At 35.9% G+C, this 18,037-nt stretch overlaps 1 protein-coding gene across 11 annotated transcripts in view; it reads left to right on the forward strand.

Annotated features, from left to right (window-relative positions):
- The window catches only part of PCDH15 (protocadherin related 15), a 1,468,744-nt gene that overhangs the window by 1,419,551 nt on the left and 31,156 nt on the right, over positions 1 to 18,037 (forward strand). For all 11 annotated transcript variants that reach the window (XM_075935032.2, XM_075935036.2, XM_075935034.2 and 8 more), the window contains 2 exons: positions 8,241 to 8,459; positions 14,925 to 15,035. In XM_075935032.2, the coding sequence (XP_075791147.2) occupies positions 8,241 to 8,459; positions 14,925 to 15,035 (330 nt within the window). The remainder of the gene's footprint in view (positions 1 to 8,240; positions 8,460 to 14,924; positions 15,036 to 18,037) is intronic.

Consider the following 18,037-nt stretch of genomic DNA (forward strand, 5'->3'; position numbering starts at 1 on the left):
TTGCCTCATTAAAATTACAGAAATGCAGTTTGTAGTCCAGACTTGGAGATACAGTACTGTATAGTGAGGAGAGGTTAAAATGCAAATTTTCAAATGTATAAAAAGCTTTAGCTTTCCTGGTTTGTACAGATAATACTATCTGTAGAAGGAACCTTATTAAAATGCTTTATGTGCTTCCATAGTCAGCATTTTTTTTTCTTTTAGAGCTGTTAAAAATTTAAATCAGCAAAATCCTGGAGAATGTTTCCCTGCCCTTGGGGTAGAGGTGAATGAACATCAGCTTAGTAGAGTACAGGAGAGAAATAAAGTGAGAGTTTCATTACCTGAAATATGAAGTATTACCGTGTTTTAGCTAGAAATGGGTGAATCTCAAAATGTTTGGTTCAGATAAACTCAGATGCTTATTCAAATCTAAAGGAAAAATCCCTCCCTAAAACTGCAGCCTTTCTACTGTAGTTGGGCTCTTTAACAAGAGGTTCAGTGGTCCCACTGATCAGTGTAGTCTTCAGAGGCAACCTTAGTGGTCCCTCTCCCATAGGAAAGAGATTGCTAGGTTTTATAACCACCCCATGCCCTCTTACCAAAATGATCTTCATGGGGAGCTCAGGAGCCTGCTAGAAGGCTCCATGGTGGTTGTGAACCCTGTGTAATAAACAGCAGATACCAAAGGCTAATTCAGACATAGAGAAACATGTTAAATCACTAATTAAATACAGAGATGGAGGTGACCAATGGTAGGAATTTCTGCCTAACCCAGTACTTTCTGAATCTTGGAAGAGTTTCATATTTTAATATAGGAGGTAGGGAGAACAATCTAACCAGTTCCTAGTTAGCTCATGAATCTGCCCATGTGTGCTTTTAGCATTCATACAAAATTATTATTTGAGTATGGGAAAATATTTCAAGATATCCTTCAGTGATCATTTACTAAACATTAATTTACAAGACATATAGTGTAATTCTATATATGATTTATAATTGAATTACTGACGTAAATCTACATTGTTAGCAGAAGCACATGGATCCTTCCCTTACCTGTCAACTTCAGAAATTAACCTTTAGTTGGGTCTATTAATGAATAGTGGAATAAGGTCTGGCCCTGCTGTCAGCAAATCTGGTCCCCTAAAGATTCCCCATGTCTGATGCATTTTCAGATGACATAGAGCCAGAATAGCCTTTTCTATACCATCCCCCTTCCACAAGGAGCATGACTGATACCAGAGGGAAGTGGCTGAGTTGTCCTGTTATCTCTTGCTGCCGAAATTGACCTCTAAGGGCTATTGTCAGCTAGACACACATTAGGGCAGCATCAAGCTCTCTACACTACTGCTCCATTCTCCAGCTAGTCTCCGAGCTAAACTGCAGAGAGGAATATCTAAAAGTACTTAAAGCCACTACTGCACTCACCTCCTGAACTCTACCCAAGCACAGCTTTATGGAGTTCAGCATCTGAGTCACTGGATAGAGGAGATGTAGTATTACTGTAGCAATTTTTCTGGTTGCATTTAACTTTCCCACACAAACCATTTCTCTTCAAATAACATATAAGATCAGACTTGCAGGAACAAAGGCCAGTAAAATCTGAATATTTTCCAAAATGTAGACTTTAACCTATGCTGCTCATTGCCAGTTGGGCACAGTATTTCTCTGAACCATGTGTGAATTTTATATGTGATAATCATTATAATACTTATGAACAATGAGGACTGCACAGTCTTCGGAACTATTGTGATCAATCAGCTTTAAATATATAATCTGTTTTGAACAATAGTCTGTCTTGTGAATGCACAGTAAGTATAGAAAATCTATTTGTGGTTATTCTGAAGTATAGCAGCAACTGTAGCAACTTATTTCCTCCACAAACAACTACAAAGCAATGACATAATTTAAACTATATTATGGACTGAAAATACCAGCATATTTTAATTACAGTAATTTTGATATATTCGTGCACAAAAATCATTGTAATTTATACAGTATTCTGTATCTATTTATCTTTAAAATATCCTGCCTTTACAATCCACCCATATGAACGCTTGCACAGTATGTCATTTAGTGATCGTGTAAGGTTGAGTTATGAATCCCTTAAAATAAGGGTTGTAAAGAAAATGTTCATAGAATCTTAACTTAGATTGTGTTAAAATCTCCCTGAGGTATAATGCTGGCAAAACGGAATACTTGCATATTCTTCATCAGAACATAGGACATCTAACATACACTAGTGACATCTAGTGTGCAAATGAAGAATTAGGGCTCTGATTTCCATTACATTTGCATTTTAATAGTCATATTGCAGATTCTGTTTAGGTAAGGGTAAATTATTTTTGCTAAATTACCAAAAACAAACACATTAGCTGAGAAGGGGCCAAAGTCTGAGTTATGAGTGTTAAAAAACAAAGTAATAAAAAAGGACCAAGTATCTGTATAGATATATAAAAAAGTTTTTCCTACAGGATTTCCTGCGTCACGCAGCCCCTTCCACCTCACCCACCCAGCCTCCTCCCTCCCTCCCTTACCACTGCTGAGGGCCCTGGCCTCCCTGGTGCCATGGCGGGCAGCAGCCACGTAGCTTCCCTGGTCTCCCCAGAGCTCCGAGGGATTCTGAGGGGGGTAGCCACATGGCCTTCCCGGTCTCCCTCAAGCTCTGAGGGAGAGGGAGGTGGAAGGTAGCAGCAACATGTCTTCCCCAATACTCCAGAGGGGGACTGGGAGCCTCGAGTGGGGAGGAGGTCCAGAGCCGTGCCTTCTCCCTCCTTGTGGGGGGAGCCAAGAGCCCCGAGGCCTCCAACCTCATGGCTGGAGGGGTGGTTAGGCCTCACCCCTCCTTCCCCAGTGCCGGGGCAAAGAGGCAGACTGAGAGAGCAAGGGCCTGGAGACTTCGGCGTCTGGTGAAGGGAAGGAAGTGCCAGGGTGGCCTCAGACCCTCCTCAGTGGCTGTGAGGAGAAGAGAAAGGGCGAGGGTGGCCCAAGCAAGAAGGGGGAACCACCCCCTAGTTATTTCTTAAATATTCTAAAGACCTTTGGTGGAACTTTAAAAAGAGTTGATGGTCAATGAATGATTATTCATTATTCCATGATGAAGATAGTGTCATGGAAACACTGCTCATGTTTTCATAATTCATGCTTCGCTGAACATTGTACCTAAGGAAGGATTCTACCACTTTGTTATATATGAAGAATACAGCACAGCCTCCCCTAAATTAGAACAATTTTTAGAAGGAATATACTGAGATTTTACTAATCAACATTTACTAGCTTCAGTTAAAATTATTTTTTTTAAATTGGTAATTTAAGAAATTTAGCACCCAACAGCAGATAGTTTCTATATCTCAAATAACCTTGACAAAGATACTTCAAACTTTCTTTAGTATTTAAATTAAATGGAATTCATATGCATAGATTGGATATGAATATAATATTGATTAATGGTATTATATTGAATCACTGTTCACAATTTTAGCAATACCCAAGGGATAATTTTCTATTACACTTACCAGGAGGAGCTGTCTTCTTTCAAAATGGCTGCTAACATCTGTGGAAACCATTGGGAGCTTGGTCAGAACCTGCAATAAATAGGTGGCCATTTTGAAAGGATCATCTCCCTCTTATTTAGAAATGATCCACAAAAGTATTTTGTGGAAATTTGAGTTTGAGGCCAAAATATTTTAATTTGAAAATGGATTTTTCTGTTGAAAACAGAGATATACTGTGACATTTTTAATTTGTGGCTTAATCAAAGCCTTAATTTTTCATTGAAAAACAATTTCTGAACAGCCCTATTTCTCAATGGAGAATAAGGGAATTAATTGTGACTATTAATCACACTTTTTTCCCTGGTGCACTTCTGGAGCAGCAAAACCATATGCTGCCCCTTACTCAAATCAGGTTACAAAACTATAATCTGGCCCCTAACCTTAGCAATATTGCCTCTGCTTCCTTTTTTCAGCATATCAAATACACCAGTTTGCAGACTTTGTCTAAAAGTATACTCTCTTACACTATTATACATACGGAGTTACTCTGGATTTTGACTGTTGACAGTAAAAGGTGGTCCCTGATGATTAACTCTAATTTCCATTAGTGGCTAAATTTATCCTAGCAAACTACTTAGTCAATTGTCATTTCTGTGTTCTTACAGTTTTCTACTCATAGTCAGAAGCCAGCAGTCCAGAATTAATAATGTTATTTGTATTGGTTGTGGTCATATTATATTGTCATCTAATGGCTGTTTTGATGCCATATGTAAAATGACTAGTAGGGTTTAGTCAGTGTATAGTGACATGGTTGTCTCAATTGCTTGCATGGTGAAAATCTCAGCTGAAAGAGACAAGCTTTTGTACCACATACAACTCTTCTTTTAAGGCTTGTCTCTCTCACCAGCAGAAATCCATGAAGTAAAAGATATTATCTCATCCATGTTGTCTCTCTAATTTGCAATAGGGCTATGACTGCACTGCATGCATGATACTACAGTAGTGGTATTTCATCTTCCTCAATAGGGCTGAAAATTTATGGTGGCTTGCTATCAATTTTACACTGATTTTTATACTGTACATTCTCTGAATGAATAGATTACTCAGTTTACACTGATGCTAGATTGGCAGCTTTCGTAAGTTACAAACTAAATTTAAAAATGTATTATAGTGCTCTACTTAATGTAGTTAAAGTATTATACACTTTATTAAAGTAGTATACTTTCTGGACATTATTTTCCAGATCTTTTGCATGCCACTCCGGAATCTGGACACAGATGCTCAGCTAAGCATTCCCTTGACAGAGCAGATTCTATCAACAATTTTGAACAGGCACTTCCATTAGGCATCCCTCACCTGAGCATACAGAGCATTTCCCTAGCCTTCTCTAATGTACACATTCACTTGAGCAGGTGTGGCTTGATAATTATGGCTTGCTGATTCCCACCTCCCACTGCCAACTTCTAGCATCAAGCAGATATTGGCACAAGAAAAAAATCTGTCTCAATAAATGTTATGTTTTGGATAAATAGCAAATAATTAGAGGCTAAATGATCAACCTTCTTAGGCAGAGCAGATAAATGAGAGCAAAAATTGCATATTCTTCAAGCAATCCCATTCCCTTTAATATGAGGGAAGTAAGGTCATTTCGGGGTGGGCATCCTAGCTTGGGCTCTGAAGCAGAGAGAGAGGGGTGGTTGGGTAGACTTCTGCTGTGATTTGACAGTCAGCTGGTGATGTATTGTTGTTTAATATTTCTATGGATACTTTAAGTTCATCCAGAGTAATATGCTTACAGCAGGCATCAAATTCTGTCATCTTCCCTATAAAAGATGGATAAAAAGTCCTAACTCTAAGAGCAGTAGGACAATGAAACAAACTGCTCGGGTAGATTGTGGAAGCTCCTTTGCTGGAAAAAAACAGCAAGCAAAGATCTGGTAGCACTTTATAGACTAACAAAACATGGAGATGGTATCATGAACATTCATGGGGACAGCCCACTTCTTCAGATGACCAGAGTTATGACCAGGGGATAAGAAAACTCGAAATAAATAGAAGGGAAAGGCGGGCGGGGGGTGAGGGGGAGAAAGATATTCTGTCACCCACCCCCCTACCTCTATACATAAAGTATCAGGAGAAAGGGTGCTAAACCTGAGTAGATAAAGGTCAAAGTCAGTGGATAGATTGGTAAGGCAGAAAGGCTACTCCCTGAAGCTACTTTGCTGGAGATTTTCAAAAAGAGGCTGGATGGCAACCTATCTTGAATAGCTTAGACACAACAAATCCTGCATCTTGTAGTCATATAGTCTCAAAGTTAAATGTTATTTCTGGTGAGAGTCTGTTAAAGATGGAATGGAAGTGTTCTATCCCTCTTTTCATTTGTTGGTGTAAGGCTTTCTCTTGTGTATCTTTCATTGGACATTCCCTGCTGTGGCTAAGACTCTAGCAAGTTATATGGTAGTTTGATAAAGTGTTCTCATGTGTTCCTTCATTGCAACCATTTCTGTTTCCAGTGCCTATCCATTGAGATACACCAATTGAAAACATCCACTCAATGTGCAGCATCAGTTAAAAAAGCAAACAATGTTAAGAATAATAAAAAGGGACAGAGAATGAGACAGAGAATATCTTATTGCCTCCAAATAAATCCATGGTATACCCACATATTGAATACTGCATACAGATATTGTTTGTCTTCATCTCCAAAAAGGTATACTGGAATTGGAAAAGGTTTAGAAAAGGGAAATAAAATGTTTAGGGGTACAGCACTGCTACCATATGAGGAGAGATTAAAAGGACTGGGACTTTTCAGCTTAGAAAAGATAAACAGGGAATATGAGAGAGGTCTATAAAATAATGACTGGTGTGGAGAAAATAAATGTTATTTACTTGTTCCCATAACACAAGAACTGGGGGGTCACCAAATGAAATTAATAGGTAGCAAGTTTGAAACAAACAAAAATTTCTTCATACAATTCACAGTCAACCTGTGGATCTCCTTGCCAGAGGTGTTGTGAAGACCAGAACTTTAAAAGGGTTCAAAAAGAATTAGATAAATTCATGGAGGATAGGTCTATAAATGTCTATTAGCCAGAATGGATAGTTCTGTTTGTCAGAGGCTGGGAATGGGCAACAAGCGAGGGATCATTTGATGATTACCTGTTCTGTTCATTCCCTCTGGGGCACCAGAGGACAGGATACTGTTCAAGATGGACCTTATGGCTCTTTGTTCTTATAATATATGCTTTTTCTGGGTGATCTTTTCACTTCATTATCTCTGTATTCTTCTTTTCATTGATTACCTTGCTTTGGCCTAAAGGCATTAAGTAGATTTTATTTAGCATGTTTTCTTTCTTCAGTTTACTAGATCCAACAATGTTCTCTGCTGTATTGATATACTATTTGCTAATGGCTTCCTGTGCCATATCTTTATCATGTAACACTGTTTCTATCATATTGTTTGAAAGCTGAAATTCAAAATCATTCTTTATTTGTTCACCCCAAGCTTAATGATGTTCATCTTCCTTGGAATCATCTTTCCTTGTAACTTCCTCAATTTCATTTCATCATGGCAATTGATGATCACTACCTACATATACTCCATTGCATATGCACACATCTTGATGTGGTTATTAGAACTTTGTGTGTACAAAAATTATCTATTTTATTTTTTCTAATGCTGTCAGGTGAGATCTATGTTGTTCTATAATGAGGAAAGTTTGTCCATGTAATGAAGTGATTTCAGTTGACATGATTCAAGAACATTCTTGCCACCATTTTTATGTAAGCCAGTTCCATGTGTGCCCATTGTGCCAAGTTTGTCTGTCCCAGCCATAACATTCATATTGCCCAAAGCAATGAGAATATGATGTAGCTGCACTTTGCTAGTGAAGTCCTGCACAATGTACCCTAATTGTCCTTGTTGTATCCATGCATTGGGGTATAATATTGAATGACAGAGTGTTTGAAGTCTTGCCTGTATAATTTTAACGGATTACCAATCTAAAGTGGGTTTTTTTTGTGCATCACCATTCAAAATCAAGGCAACTCCTTTTCTTCCTCCATTTCGGTTTACTGATTAAAATAATAGTTGTTCTGTTTTTCATTTTGTTTGTATCTGCGTCTGGCCACCTGTGTTCATTAATACTAAGGATTATATGTTATATATGTTACAATTTTCCATTCTTTGATGATTTTAACAAAGTCCTCACATTCCAAAGCCAAACTCAAAGTTTGGAACGAACTGGGAGCACTGATTTCCTCAAGGCAATAATGTCCTTCAGTAGCTATTTTGGACTGATATCCATCATGTTATCCATTTGAGGGCTATCCACTGATCCAAGGATCGTATTTGGCATTTTATTTGTTCAACTGTTTTCATAACAAAAGCAGTGTATGGTATTAAGTTGTCAAGTTCATGCCCAACAACCAACCTGGAGGACCAAAAGACTGATTTTGACTGGTCTCTGTCCTTCACTCTGTCTTGTTTAATCCTAACTTTCATTGATGTAGTTCTTAGGGTCATGGAGACACACAGGCAATCTCAGCACATCATGATATCAGTCTCTAAGGGAGATTAATATTAAATACATCAATGATAATACTGAAAAGGGATTATAAAAGAATAGTAAGATCCATAAGTACATAAAGATTGGATTCTATTCTAACGCAGTACATACAGAACATATGGTTATGAACTCAGTCGGCTAGTAAAAAGTACAGAATTGGCTAGGTCTGCTGTAATCATTTTGTTTCATAATATTGAAGGTTCTTGGATGGAAAATTGCTGGATATCAATAAAGAATTTCAGCCATACCTTGGGCAAGGAGGGCGTATTCTGGAAATCCGTACCCCAGATGTGGTGGCCAATGTTAAGAAGCAGGCACAAGCTGTAGGCTACACAGAAGGGGCATTGCTTGCTCTGGCCGTCATAATCATCCTTTGCTGCATGCCTGCTATTTTAATAGTGATGGTCAGCTACAAACAGTAAGTACTCCAAATTTCTTTGTCGATAATCTTTGTAATAACCTATACATTTAATACAAGGGAAACTATAATTGGAAGCCAGGAGCACTGGTCTGCTTTGAAAGCTATCCTGTGTAGGTAAACTACAGTGTGGTTATTTTTATGTCCTCTTCCTCTTTATGCCTTTATGTATACACGTATTTGTATAATTATTATGTACAAGATGAAGTAATTATTTCAGATTATGGATGAAGTGAAACCAAATATCTGAATCCAATTATCTAACATGTGAACATGGATCATGCTTCATCCAGAAGCCTGGGTCCTTATATACCGCAACCATTAGTTGTTCAGTATATGAATCAAGATTCAATTTTCATATTGCAGGGAAAATGAGATGAACCAAAACTTTACTGAGGCTCTAAAATACGAGGCAATAATTATTTTTGAATTTTCAGACCTGTAAACTATTTGGTTCCAGCTGTGAGTGAAGTTCAAGCATAAAAACTTATTGTGGAGAGGTTGTTCTTGCTGCATTCTAGCTCTTTTTTAATGGGCACAAATCTCATGATAATCTATTTGCTTTAGATTTCTTGTTACATTTAGCAGACTTAAGAATTTTAAATAGTTTTACTAACATGGATAAACAGCCCAACTTTTGGGTGCTCATCTGAACCAACAAGTTTAAAGTTTTCTTATTAATGCATATGCTCATTTGAAAATTGAGACCTTATATAAAATCTCCTTTTTCTTTGCAATAAAAATTTTAAAAGTGTCTATACACCCTTCCAATTATTTAAAATTCCAAAAACAAAATGGCATTGTCAATTCACACCTTCTGACAAACAATAGTTCATAATCAAATAAACCCACGCCCATAGATCACCCTGTACAGTAACCCTTTCCCCTCTCTTCAAGGACCAGGTGAAGCAAATGACCTCTGCAGCATGTCTCCTTACTCAGCAAATCTTTGCTACTTAGAACCAGGAGTGGGAGGGCTTCCCAGAGCTCTGGAGTCCTTCCAGAGGATGGCCCCATCAGATCCATGTTTGCTATATTAGGAGAGAGGGAGAATTAAGTACCAGTTACTTTGTAGGTTGCAAATGAGGCAGGGCATCACTGGATGAAAGAATATAAAGAAATAAATGCATGTGTGCTGTGTTAAATCACTGGAATCTGAATATTATTGTAGGTCTACAATATGGTGTAATTTTCCAGCTGACAGGCCTACCAGCTGTTCTGTACCTTCCCACACTGGTAACCAGGATTGGACACAGTACTGTTTGTTAACGCCTTGTCATAATCAACTGCAACTACAGTGAAATAAAATTAGTTGTACTAATGATAGGGCTAAGTTTGGCTGTATATCTGTCTGTATCCATTATATATGGATACCACTTTAAGCTCCAGACAATAAAATCAAAAGCAATGTTATGTTTTACAAGTGTAAGATGAGTAAAAATTCTCTTTAAAACTAGTCCTTGTAATTTGGCATTTTTAATAGCTAAGTTAGAATATTTCCTAGAGATAAGGATGATTAGTATTCTGGTCATTTGTGCTATAAATCAAATTTACTTAATCTTTTAAGGAGACATCACTGCATGAAAGAATACTAGTATGCCTGAAGGCATGCTTAATAGTCACATAAGAGGAATAGCTGCATTTTATAGCTATTTTTAAATGGTTAATATTTGTTTGAGAAATCTAAATGCTCCCAGATTTTTTTAGAGAATAAATTCTCCAAAAAGTGTGTGAAAGGCCATGGATGTAATCCAGTAGCCAAGGTCTGTACCTGGGAAGGATACCCCCTTAGACCAGAGCATGTCAGGATTGAATAGGGAAGAGTACTGAATTAACATATCCTTCTGGTTTCTTCTCCACACCATATCCTTCTCCTCAAGCACTGTTTAACTATTGCCCTTCCAGCAAAATATACCATTGGGAGCCCTGCATCCCAGAAAATACATTCCAGTGTTGGATTAAGCCTCCTATGTTTCTTGAATCATACCGTGTTTAAAGTTTTCACGCAGTCTATTTTTATTGAACAGAGATTCAAACTCTAATTATTTTGTAATGTGACTTCTATGTGATTTTTTTCAAGGAAGGAAAAGCAAATGTCAAATTCCTTTTGATATGTATAGGAACAGAATTAGTTCCCAAATACATCAGGCAATTTTAAGGAATCTGTTTAGCTTCCATCCATTTTAAAATCATGATTCTGTTGTCTACGAGTATCATATAGCGCTTGACTTTATATCAAACTACCACAAATAAATTCTTATTAGTATAACAAAAATAAATCAATAAAATTCATTTAGAGAGTGTAAATGATTTTCATCTTAATATAAACCTTATGCTATATTGAATTTTTTTAAAAACAGGTTAATTTTTGTCTTACTTCTTAGCTTCTTTTTTCCAAAGCCTCTTTAATATAATCTTCCAATAACAATTCTGGCAAATTATGCTCAAGTTTACTGCTGAGTGCAAAGATTATAGCTGAATAAATGTAACTGTCACATCCAGTGCACATATAATGAAAACATGAAGACTTGTATGATATTAAAATTCATGTAGTAGGCACATTTTTCAATATTTTTAGTTCCATGATCAGCTAACATCCCAAAGAATTAATTTTTACATTATTAAAGTAATAAGGCTAAACTGAAGTTCTACATTGCTTACTTTTTAATGTGAAATTATCTGTTAAAGCACAGATCAGCGACTGCATGTGTTGCTTATAAATAATCCAATAAATTATCATTATTCTTTTCCATTAAGATGTTACCAAGGGTGTAGTAACAATAATAATTTATGGGAAATTTAGCTGATTTAGGCTTCTGAATAGGTAATAAATGCCCGTGCCCCAGAAGTGAGATATGACTGGCACTCCCGTATCTAATCACTGGTAAAATGGCTAAATATGACAAAGTCTGGATAACTTAATCATATTCAAATGTATTATAAATTTAGAAGTACAACAAGTAGCATAATAAAATTGCAATAACAAACCCCAAACATCTGGCTTTTGATATTCAACCAGCACCTTAGAAAACAAGAAGATAGCAAAGATTCCTAATACAAATGGGAGAAAAGGTAAGTATTACTATTGATGGTGGTCCGGCTGGATAGAGGCGAGGTCTAGGACCTTCTACCTTTGAACTCTTAAGAGTTCTCAGGGAGGACAGCTATGGCGTCCAATGGAGAGATGTTCTCAGTAGCAGGAGAGAGATTGCTCTGGACAGGACACAGGTTGCCAGTAGTCTTGGGCCTTCTCTACAAAGACTCAGCAATGTTCATACGTGATGGGCTTCCTTCACTATTCCGTCTGAGTCTTCACCACAGTAGGAAATGGATTGGATCCAGATGTTACAGATGTGATGAAATCCACAAGCTTTAATTGGAGCTACCCAGATATGCACTGACAAGCCTTCACTATGACATGCACTGTGAGGGCACCACAGAGACTTGAAGATCACCACATGAAGCAGATAGAAAGCGAGTGAGCCAACCAGAGCGAACTGGAGAGAACTCGAGCCTTTGTATGGGATCCTGCTTATAAAGTCCTTTTGGCAGGAAACTGGAGGTTGGTGCAATGTGCATAGCTGTTTGGTGCCGGGTGCAAAGTTCATGCTGAGTGCAAAGGGTTTGGTACTGAGTGCACATAGTTCAGTGTTGAGAGCAAAGAGTTCAGTGCTGAGTGCAGTCTCTTGGTGCACCACATGAGATATTTTGATGAGAAAAGTCCAAACACTGTACTGACCTTAAAATTTTACCTCCAACAAAGTGATGCCTTTGAAATTCATTATCTAGGACAAACAAAAAAGCTAATTATGAAAAATATACTATGAATTAATCATAACAAGAGTGTCATATTCCAAATAGAAGCCAAAGTTCTGCTTTATTATGAAGGAGTGTTTCTTTAATTTTCTCCATGTTAAAATGAGGAGGCAGTTACTTCAGTTTTATTATTCCACTCTTACAAACCCTAATTCAGACTTCAATATCCACATCTTTAATCAATGGGGATTTTTCAGATTCTGTTTAGCCCCTAACAGTTTTGTTCTCCTGTAATTAGTGTTTATGGATGATAGTTTTATAACAATCTTACAATCGCAAAAGGAACTAAATGCTTTTCACTTACTGAAACATAGTAGCTTCTAAATATGTCATTAATTCTGCAATTTAATAAGTAAAATGATTGTCACTCTTAGCTTGTTACTAATATAAAGTTCACTGTTTCAATTATTGTTGTAAATGGAATGCTTCTAACCTACCTTTTTATCTCTCTCTCCCTTTTGCATTACAAAATAGATTTAAAGAGTAAGTATTTATTTTAGATTTGCTTCTTACCCCTTGTTTAAGAATGATAGCCGATCAATATATACTTTTTATTATACAAGTACAAAGACCACTTGAAATTTAAGAGAAGTAAATTGATTGACAGTGAAAGGAAATATATTATATAGTCAAATTGTAGAATGCAGTGCTACCTAAGACCTTTCTGTGGATGGACTTAAAAAGGAACTTGATATGTTTATGATCATTTAATAAAACATTCAGGTATGTGCTAAAGTAAGACAAGCAAATAAGTAGATTATGGGATGCTCTCTTATGAGTGATGAGGTGCAGGCCAAAATCATAGCCAAAATACTAGTGGTATGCTCTAGTGTGTCTGCTTCACTAAAGCATAGGGAGGGGATCTTAGACCCATATTGAAGGTGAAATAATGCTTTTACAATAAAATCTCTTTTTTTCTGTGAAAAATTTTCTATTGGGGTTGTGTGGGAATGGAGGCAGAGATGGAGCATGACAACATCTCTAATTAATTCATGACTCTAGTGGAGGTTAATTCTGGCAAGAATCAGTTCCATAGCTGCTTCTAAGAAGCCACAGTACGATTGCACATCTGTCCCTTCTACTCCAGGAGTTAAATTACCAGGAAGGGGAAGCCAGTAAGATGGTTCCTGCTTCTGTTCATATAAAAGGTCCTTTTCCCTTTGATTCTGTGAATTACAATGCCAGAGGGGCTTATCTCTTGCCAGCTCACAGGCTATCCATCTTTCCCTGTTGTTGGAATGCTTTATAAAAACTCTGAATTGAATGTTCTCTGAACTTTTTCACAGCCTCTGCCTAGCTAATTATGGGGTTAACCCTAAATACCCTATATATGACACATAAATACTAAACACATAACATTTTGATTTTAAAAGTAATTTGTATTAACCTAAACATACACACCACAAACATCAATGTGTACTGGAGTAAACTTGATTTTCTTCTATAATTGAAACATTGCTTAGTTGCCATCCAAATATTTCAACCAAATATGAGAAAACTTTTTAAATGTAACAGTGCTGAATATATATATATTTTATATATATATATAAAATACAATACAAATTTTTAATGAACTGGTTTTACTTCCCTATTTTTAGAACTTCAGTACATGACATCTTAGCTGTAGGCACTACTACAATATAAATGTGAATAATAATAATGATTTATTTTGAAAATCACAGTAAAGTCTGTTGTACTCTATTCTTAATTAAATTTCTCTCAGTCCTATTACCAGTTATATGGTAACTACTTGCTCTTTCTGACTCTTACAAATGAACTAGAGGGCTTGAACTTATGGTCTAAATGTTGACTAAAGTTGGAAAAAAAGTCCCTTTCTGTAATAAAAGTGCAAATATCTTTACAGAAAGAGATTTCCAGAAAAATGGTTTCAGAATATCCAGATGTAATTTTGAGGCATGTCAGCTGCTCACTTAGAAGGCTTTTGTCAATTTCATTTTCTGCTTTGGTTCTCTGCCTTCTGGAGCTCAGCCTCCTTGCCTCACTTCTAACCCTGAGACAGGATGCTTAGTCCCTGCAGCCACCTGAAAGGCTCTTGTTACTTTCATTTCTGCTTACAGACAGAAGGTGAAACTAAAAAGAGCTTTCCAGGTGGTCATCATTTCAATTTTCAAAGTAAACTTTCAAATTTTTTCAACAAAACTGAAATTTTCATGCAGAAAATTTTGATTTTACAGAAAGGGCATTTGTAAAATCAGTCAAATGGAAAATTGTTAACCATATCTTATGCTGATAAAAGTGCTAAAAGTCATAAAATTAAACTTTGAAGAAGTCTTTACAAATGTGATATTAATAAACATAAATAAAAGCCAGTTTACCTGATATTGTTAAAGCATGATTGGCCTCTTCCTCAGTTTAATGCTAATTGATCTACTATTATTTCATCGTGATCAGGTGGTTTAGCAAGTATATAAAAGTGGATTTAGATACAGGTTGGACCTCTGGAATACCATAATGAAAGAGAAGTGACAGAGTGCTACAGAGCTGAAACTAATTGCTCAGATGATTTCCTTTCTTTGAATACAAAACCAGTTCTTCATGAACTTTTATATGATTACAGATATGTCAGCTCATGTAAGCTATAGAATATTTCTAACACTCATTTTTTCCTTCCTGCACAACTTACCAAAGGCGGCAAGCTGAATGTGCAAAGACAGCAAGAATCCAGATGGCCTTACCAGCCGGCAAACCATCAAGTAGCGCTGCCAATAATCTCTATGAAGAACTAGGTGATAGCACTATGTAAGTATTCATTGTGATTCATAACTAAAATTGTAGGTGAACAAAGGCATAAGTCACATGTCTGAAATGTCAGTTATAGTGTAATTGAATAGTCTTTTCTTGAGAAGGGTATATTCTACAAATGACTTGAGCATCTTAAAAATCATGCAAATAAATAAGAATATTACAGTGATCCCAAAGGGGACAGGATATGGGTTTAAACAGTCAGCTTGGATTTCTTCTGATATTGGAATTTCCAAAGGAAGTAATGCTGTCTAAATATAAAGTGTAAAGCTGCTTATTAGGCATAGCTGCTCTTCAATGTTTCTGGGCCAGCACATAAGCACAATGGCCATTACTGCTAAGGCAAATTAAAACAGTTTGGCAACAGCTCTAGTTTGCATCAAGGTTAGGGGGCTTGACAAGTGGCAAAAACCCATTACTTCTTAGATGTAGCGAATACTGCGCTAGCATACTTGAGAACTTGGCCCAAAATGTTATTTTTTCCAAGCTGCGACTGAATAAAAATCAAAAACCCATTTGATAATAATTTCTCAATATAAAATATTCCACTGGTTAAAGTTTTTTCTTTGTAAATCTGATGTAATTTAAATGTTGAAATCACAAGAGAACAATTAAATTGATTGTAAAAAAGAATAGTTAAAGGAAAGCATCTTTTTACTACTATCTGCTGAAATGTGTCCTGGGTCATCTTTTCTAACTGTATGATGTGACCAATTGTTCCACTAAGACATTAAATTATTAAGAAAGAGTGACTTGTATGCATGCACTGATGGAACTTAATTGTAGTGAAGGGACCCCAAGCAGAAATTAACAGAGTATGAACAGATCATAATAGTGAAGTATAGGGAAATATTTACATATATTTTTGCTAATGTCAGCAAATAAATATTACTTTTGTATTATTTTAGAAGAATAAAATTCAGATGACAACACTAAAGAGAATAGACTTCATAAAGTATTTGGGAGTGGAGTGTGCTGGTATCATTGAGTGCTGGATGATTTTTGTTCTATTTTGAAATAATATTTATTTCCTTAATAAGAGAGTTGATATATATATTTGAGTTATTAAAAATGTTACTATAGCGGGACAAAGAGTATAATTGCTACAGTAAGTTTCATATTTTGATTATTTAAAGACTGTCTGATTTCCAAATGTTTTGTGCTGAATTTCTCTTTGTGAATAGAGAATGTTTACATTACTCATTGAAGCAGGAACAGCTTTTCTTCCAAAATTAACCATTCATTTTTCCCCCTTGGCATTTTATTCACATGAATTGTTATGCTTTGCGTAGCTGGAAGAAAGAAATATGTTTCACAGAAATACAACACATGTAACACTTAAAAGGTTATGATATGTAAATTGTAGGCCATGATCTAGGTGGGACTACTTACGTCTTTATAATTACAGCCATGCTGAAGTACTTTGCTGGATCAAGACCCAGGTTCCTTAAAATCTAACCCAATTCCCATGACAGTAAAAGGAAGGCTGCTATTCACTTACCTAGAAGTTGGATTGGACTGGTTATAAATGGGCATTGGAAGTTTTATGACTCTGCATTCTCCAGACTAATTGATGTGCTCTTAGTTAGGCTTAATGTTTGTGGATGAAATTTGCACCTACTAAGTTTTGCATAGGCAAAATTAGTTGCAGATGTAAATCTGAATACTTTCACTTCAGATTTAGAGACACACTTACTCAGATTTGTACCAGCACTTCAACTAAAAGTATAAAATTAGCAAACACAGATTTTTTTTTAAGGGACACCATCTACGGAATATATATAAATAACTTAGTGGGAAAATGACAGGCAAATATTTCCACGATATTGAGATATTGATCAAGGAATCTCTAGTACAAGACAAGGATATAGAAAAAATTATATAAGTCAATATACATAATAATTTCAGAGAGAATGTTTTTTAATAATTTAAATAAAAGTTTATAAAAAATCTCTGAAGTGTAACTGAATACAATATTTGGTCTCAAGACAAAAATCTACCTCAGACAATCAATATTAAGGAAAAATGTAGTAGAATATTGTACACTCACCTTCAATTTGCAGGTGAATTGCAATACTATATTTAAATTGCTATATTATATTATAATCTTGTGCACAATTTTATTTTTTTTTCTTCTCAATTATTTCTCAAATCTCCAACAGTTTTCTTAAATATCAAATAATGGGCATTTAAGAAGATTGAAAACCTTATCTTTATTTTTCATATCTTTCCATAATTGTTCTGTGTCAAACATTTTCTTTCTATAGTGTTGCCTTATGTCTTGTTTTCTTAATTGGGCTTTTGTGGAAAATTAAGTGGAACTAAACTTTTTTTGTTTTAAATCTGTCTTATGTCTCATGACTTCCATTCTTTCTCCATCTTTGGATTCATAGGCATCAGTAAGTAAACTTACTTCATCATGCATAATTTTTGTAGACAATAGATACAGTAGTTGATTCATCGATGCTTAGTTTATGTTAAAAATGCAATTAACTGCCATTAATCAGCCATTATTTTACAATGGTGTACTACTTGGAAGACATTTACTTTTAAGTGAAAAGATTTGTGTTTCCTATCTTTTTCCTTAACCATTTTGTAGAAAGTGGAGATTAAATACGGAACTGTAATTGCTGATCTTGAATAGTATTATTTCAAAGGACTTCTGGCCCAAGCTGATTTCCAGATGCGTAACACAGATTGATAGGTAAACAGGTTTCTCAAGCTTCCATTCAGTCAGAAACTTTTACTCCATTACCCATAATTCCTTTTTAGCTAGCCATCACGGCTCTAGTTTTCAGAATTATTACTTGAAATCAATCTGAGAGAGTTCCTCATTGGAACAAAGAGACAAAAGTTTGTTCTTCAAATATTACGTTTTCATCTTAAAATCACCCTGTAGCATAATCATATTAAATTAAGACCTTTTAGAAGAGGATAGCAATCAATCAACTCTTCAAATATTCCATTCTCATATATATCCAGGATATATCAGCTTGCAT

This window comes from Pelodiscus sinensis, chromosome 8 (genome assembly GCF_052426305.1).
Source record: "Pelodiscus sinensis isolate ZL-2025 chromosome 8, ASM5242630v1, whole genome shotgun sequence".
NCBI classification, from domain to species: domain Eukaryota; kingdom Metazoa; phylum Chordata; order Testudines; family Trionychidae; genus Pelodiscus; species Pelodiscus sinensis.